Consider the following 6,500-nt stretch of genomic DNA (forward strand, 5'->3'; position numbering starts at 1 on the left):
TATGGAGTTCAAATATGGGGCTCAGCTGCTCCTTCTAATATCGACATCATTCAGCGCTTCGAGAATAAGATGCTCAGAATGATCGTTGATGCTCCGTGGTATGTCCCCAATTCTGTTATAAGAAACGATCTGCAGATGCCTACAGTCAGAGAGGAAATTCTTCGATTCGCCATAAAACATCGAGAAAAACTTTCTGTGCATCCTAATGCATTAGCGTCAAATTTAGTCAAGATAAAAGCAAGGAGACGCCTTAAAAGGGAAAGATTACTTGATTTTGCCAACATGTGAGATTTTTCTTTGTTTGTTAAGTCGCGTTTTTTTATTGAAGGCATACCAATGGGTATGTGCTTTTCATGTCATTTCATTCTAATATTGTCAAAAAAATTACTTATTGTATATAATACAGATTGTAATAAAAATGAGGGAGTCAAAAAAAAAAAAAAAAAAAAAAAAATTTTTACATTTTTTTGTATTATGCTGTCAAATTGACACACTATTTATTCTGATCCGATACGACTTAGAAATCGTTAATTATAATGCTATTCCAATGAAAAATAAGCAAGTTTGTTTTGGTACTTTACTGTTCTCAAGTGCTTCTGCATTATCGACTTTTCTTGGTCTTGGTTCCTGTCACGACTGTTTTACTCAATTATCGCCGTGTTCTAAAACCACCAGACAGTAATGACAAGAACCAACACAAGAAAAGTGTATTATGTAGAAGCTCTTGAGAAAAGCGAATTGCTAAAAAAAATATGATCATTTTTCATTGGATTACTATTACTTTAAAATAATAAATCATAAATTCCCAATGTAATGATCCCTATTCACTATAGGAAATTATGTTAATATTTAGTATTATCAAAGAAATTTTGACGCTCTTCCTATAAGGTAAGGGCCTTGACAGACATTAGGTTTAGCCGAGAGGCGGCTTAGCGTAATAATATTAGAAATAATGGTTATACTACATTTCCATCATTTTCCACTAAGTCGTCTCTCGGCTTAAGTCGTAAGTGTGTCTAGGGCATAAGACGTGGTAATTCGGAATCATCTTTGTTCTGGAATTTTGAGATTTTTCCACTACTGTTTCAGATGGTTAAAGAGAAAAAGTAAAATCGCGAAGAATCGACTTTACATTCGAGGATAGAGGAGACTGGGGCAAAAAGTCACAAAGCGGATATTTTATTTTTTAAAAGCTACCCGAGCGCCCCAGAAATTAATTAATTAGCGCAGTTATATAGCAAATTTACTACTCTACAACTTTGTTAGGAAATACATTTATAGAGCCGTATTTTTTAAGTAATTTTGCGATCATTATCAAAAATGCTGGGGCAAATTGTACCAGGCATGGGGTATTATCACATTTTGATTGGCCTTATTACTGGATTACGTAAATTTGAAAAAAAGTACCTAGATAACATATTAGGTGAGATTCTTAATAATCTCACCTATTTTCATAGGAAATTTATTCTGCATCTGTATTTTGTATCTGAACGAAAAAAAAGTTCTTTGCAATGCATTAAAAAAAAAGAACACAGGAGACTGCAAATCGTTTGACCAATGCAAACAACAAACAGTGACACATGGCAATGACATTTCTTTTCGCCGTAAGACATCAGAAATTGCTTCGGTTTTTGTTAAGTTTTGCTCCATAACTTTTGTTACTTTTTACTCCAAGTGGTCGCTTTTAATAAAAGGTCTTCAGGAGAAAAGAATCTTTGTAAAATTCTAAAATAGATAGCGGTTTGGTATATGAAGAATCCAAATCATTTAGGAAATATTCACCAGTACATCAATCTTGAAAAATAAGGAGGTAATAATTCATATGGTCTGCATGGAAAATATTTGAAAAATAGGGTTAAAATTTCGATATTTTTTATTTTATCAATTCATTGTTCGAATTCTAAGAAACTTACGACATTGAAGAAGGTATATGGAAGGCTATCTATGGAAAAAATTCAATCCGCTATCTTTCCTATCCTGGTGAATTTTGAAATTATCGATTTGTGACTTTTTGCCCCAGTCTCCCCTACTTCTTCGTTGTTTTTTTTCCTTTTACTGCCTAAAATTGTTAGAATATCTCAAAGTTCCGAATTAGACATGATTCCAATTTACCTGATCTTAACTGGAGTAAACAATTTTCATCCACATATGTAAAAATTTATTTAAAAAACTTCTTTGTAGAGGCCATAAATCGCTATTTTTTGATTTTCTTTATTCCAAGCTAAAGGGAGACAAACAAATTTTCACTATCCAATAATCTTGAGTTTTAATTTCCAATTTAATTTTTGAGAATTGAGAATGAGCAAAAACAATTAAATTTCGTTAGCAAAAAAATTGACCTAGACTCAATTTCAAGACAAAATTTCATTAAATTAAAATTTTCATCCCTGTTCTTCTTAAAAGTATTAATAATAAATATTATTAATACTTTTGAGAAAGAAGAGGATTATTTTCAAAAGTATTGCGCATCTCTTTTTCACTCTCTCGCACTCTTCCTCGTCTGTTTAGCATCAAGCTAATTTAAATTTAGTCTTGAGTACACAAAACTGTGATAAATATTAAATATGTTTAAATCTAACTTGTGATATAGATACCAAGAGATACGAATATTTCTGATCCCTGATCTTCCTGAGACTTCTGCTATGTGAATATATCTGTAATAATGATTCCAAGGAGAATGGAAATATCCTTGTACCTACAAAATCCCAAACCTCTGTGACATGAAATATTTGTGGAAAGGCGAAGAATCTCTGATTATTCGGAATGAAGTGACCGGATTCCATGCTTCCTTGCTCAAAGATTTACTTCAACAATAACTAACTTTAATTCAACAAATTATAAACAAAATTATAACAAATTGACTTTATCTATAAAAGATGCAATGTCGTGGGTTTCTCTCTCGTGACTTACGAAAAAAGGAAATGCATCTGTTTCGAGATTTAGTCGCTAGACGCGTTTCAGGCCCTAACAGATGTAATCAATACTTTCGAGAAATAAAGTGACAGCAATTTCCATTTCATGAAATGTTCTTGATCTAAAAAATCTGTCGAAGGCATTACTAAGAAAATTTAATTTTTTGAAGCTCATTTTTTAAAACTGAATTCTAATTTCTAATAAATTTAGGAAAGGTTCTACTCTATGCAATTCAAAAATTTATGATTATATGCGTCATTTTTAAATTGCGGAAACATTAAAATTCATTACATTTTGGCCATTAGCTTAATAAAAAAAATTCCTAATGGCTCCGGCACACCTTTTAGACCAAGAAAATTTTATGAAATCAAAATTCGAATCACTTTCTTTCTCATACGTTTTGCATATGTCTATGTCATTCTTTCGCGCTTAAAATTAGATTGAACTAAATTTAAATTGGTCTGATGTTTAAATGAAGAGGAAAAGTCCGAAAGAGTGGGACAGACATATGCAAAACGTTTGAGAAAGAAAGATGTGCGAATTTCGATTACATGAAATTTTCCTGATCTAAAAGGTGTGCCGGAGCCATAAGAATACAGAAAAAAAACAAATTTGCATTAAATTACGATTTATCTATTTTTGAACGAAAACGTTTTTGCTGATTGAAAGATTTAAAACAATATTTTCTTGGTACTAAATATAAAAATGGATTTCATAAATTTATAGAAATTTTTTTTACATAAGAATAGAGTGGTGGCATTACTTGTAGCCTGTCGTTACTCATGGTCCCTCCCATCGTAATTTTTATCAGAAAATTATTCCGAATATTTTAATTTTGAGGTTTTTCAAAATTATTTAGTGACATTGTAGTGGTTTTTTGCGAGGAGGCCTTAAGTATAGACAGAAGTCACATGTAATGCCATCACCCTAAATGAGAAACTAAACAAAAAAAAGATAAAGAGTGCCCTTTTCAACGCTTAAAATGTTTAGGATATTTCCAAAATTCTCAGTTTTTTCTCATATAGAATTTTTGGATTTTTTTTTAATATTACAATATTTTAATTGAATTACTTAATACTGATTCTGGTTCATACACTGAGAAAAAAAGAGGGTGCGATTATTTTTTTTCTTAAGAACTTTAACATTTTTAAGGTGTAAAAATATATCAACATTTTTTAATGTTAATTTTACACCTTTTTAAGGGTAAAATTAACATGAAAAAGATTTACTTTAAACCCTAGTACACCTAAAAAGGGTAATATTTACACCGATTTTGGAACAACAATGCAGGGTAAAATTAACATTTCCGGAATATTATTTTAACTTTTTCGGATTTCTCTCAGTGTAGAAATAGATCAGAGATTTTTCAATTTATCAAAGGGTTTTCATTTCATAGAAATATTTCATTTTGAAAAGGATAAACTAGGGGGAAGTGGGGCACCTTTGAATGTGGAGCAGTTTTAAAATTAGGATTTTTCTGCTATTTTTGAATGGAATTGAGCCTCATCGTGTTATAATTCAGCTTCTCAATCTGTTTGTGCACCTAAATTCTATCACGATAAGGCTCAATTTTACTTAATAGGTAAAAAAATCCCGATTTGAATTCTTCCCTACATTCAAAGATGCCCCACTTCCCCCTAAGTTAATTTTTCGTGTTAGCGAATATTATCATAATGATTTTTTTTACTAATCTAATACAATTTTCTTTCAGATGGAGAGCTGATCCTTGGGCTCGTGGGTCTTACAGCTTCGTCTCCGTGGGTTCTTCGGGGAGTGACTATGACCTTTTAGCTGCTCCAGTTACCCCACAATCTGCAAGTACATCGGGTACTCCCACTGAGGATTCTAAGGAGATGCCCCGACTCTTCTTTGCAGGTGAGATAATCTGAAATCATTGAGTAATCATGCACTACGATTTTTTGTAGCATCTACAAAAGTTAATGGAAAAATTAAATTTTGCAATTTCAACGTCAATAATACCCTGAGGAGATATTATATTTTTACTACAAGTAAAAACACGATGTAGTCACATTTTTGTCCCATTTGTGCAACTTTTGCAATTTTTCTGAATCCCTGAAGAGACCATGCTCGAAAATGCTTCTTTCGTAATGCCTCAAGACAATCTGGAGTATATAGAATTTTTATCAGTGGCATCCCCCTCTGGGTGCCCATTTTCTTTCTTTTTTTTGGATAAAGTTCTTCCTTTTCTCTTCTTTGACGTCAGAGTTTTACTTAGTATGTAAAATTCCATTAATGATGAGCCCCCTGAAATATTGATTTTAACGCCTAAAATCACACTATCTCGATCGAAGGCGATTCTTTTCTGAAAAGGAAGCGTCAATTTTTCTTTGACAGAAAATTCTCCCCGATTTTCTATTCCTCCCGTTTTTCCACTCAGCAGGATGCTGAATTTTCTGTCAAAAGACACCGTCTCGCCGAAGAGATAGTGAAACAATAGGCGACAAGATATAACATAGAGATTTTGTTCACTTTGAAAGAGGCACAGAAAAAAAACACGTGAACGGAAACGATAATAAACACATGGATGGTCTTCCAGAAATCTGTTTTTGTCACTTCCTTGTCGGTGTCATCGACAACAAAAGAGGGGACGAAAAGGAAGTAAAAAGTGTGATAAATGATTTCTCTAAAATTCCTCTCAGTCATTCGGTTGATGCTTTAAAATTTGATAAAACGCCATAAAGTAGACTATTCGGAGAGGGCGAATCGATGAATTTTCTTACACTTCGAATACGATATATCGGATCACCTTTTTTTTTAACCATTTTCAGGAGAACACACAATCCGGAACTATCCAGCTACGGTACATGGAGCCTTCCTCAGTGGACTCCGCGAAGCTGGACGCATTGCTGACTATCTCTTGGGATTCCCAAACACCTATCCGGAAGAGCCCAAACAGGAACCATCGACTTCTTCAGCCAATTAAATTTTGCTTACCTTTGTCTTGCGATTCCAGCAAAAATCTCATATCTTGTGAATCGCTTTTGCCATTACATTTATTAGTATTTTGTGTGAATTCTGAATTTTGAAATAAAGAAAATACTCTTTTGTGTGTGAAGAACTGGATTTTTTCGTCACTTTAAAGATGATTATTTATTATTAACTTTTTTCCCAGAGTAAAGAAAAAATGAAAGAGAACTATTTCGGCAATAAAATATTAAATTTTGGCAAATAAGTAATTCAAAATTAGCAAGAAATCATTTTATAATGCAACATACCAAGCCTATCCAAGTAGTATAACAAAATCAGCATTTGTTTTTTTTTTAATCTTAATTTGTGAAGAAAAATCTCCACAATATAATAAGGTAAGTTTCAAGTAATTTTCAGATGAATTGTTCCTATACGTTATTTAGCATTAAAAATCATATAAATTGATAAATTTTCGCTTATTTAATGATATAAACTAATACTTGGCCCACCAAAACATGTTTAACCCTCTAACGGTGTTTTCTTTAATATCCAAAAAAAAGTAGTTAAATAATTTTGTCTAGAGTAATTAATGGTCCACTGAACTCAAAAATACCATCCATTCTTCATTATCTCTTTCCGTTTGGGCGCCAGGTGAGAAA

The 6,500-nt window shown here is 32.3% G+C and overlaps 1 protein-coding gene across 1 annotated transcript in view; it reads left to right on the plus strand.

Annotated features, from left to right (window-relative positions):
* Positions 1-5,989, plus strand: part of LOC129800963 (possible lysine-specific histone demethylase 1-like) — a 46,169-nt gene extending 40,180 nt beyond the window's left edge. The window contains exons 5-6 of the mRNA XM_055845710.1: positions 4,625-4,788; positions 5,703-5,989. Of these exons, the coding sequence (XP_055701685.1) occupies positions 4,625-4,788; positions 5,703-5,857 (319 nt within the window). The 3' untranslated portion in view covers positions 5,858-5,989. The remainder of the gene's footprint in view (positions 1-4,624; positions 4,789-5,702) is intronic.
* The last annotated feature ends 511 nt before the right edge of the window (positions 5,990-6,500 follow it).

Source organism: Phlebotomus papatasi, chromosome 2, assembly GCF_024763615.1.
Source record: "Phlebotomus papatasi isolate M1 chromosome 2, Ppap_2.1, whole genome shotgun sequence".
Taxonomy (NCBI): Eukaryota; Metazoa; Arthropoda; class Insecta; order Diptera; family Psychodidae; genus Phlebotomus; species Phlebotomus papatasi.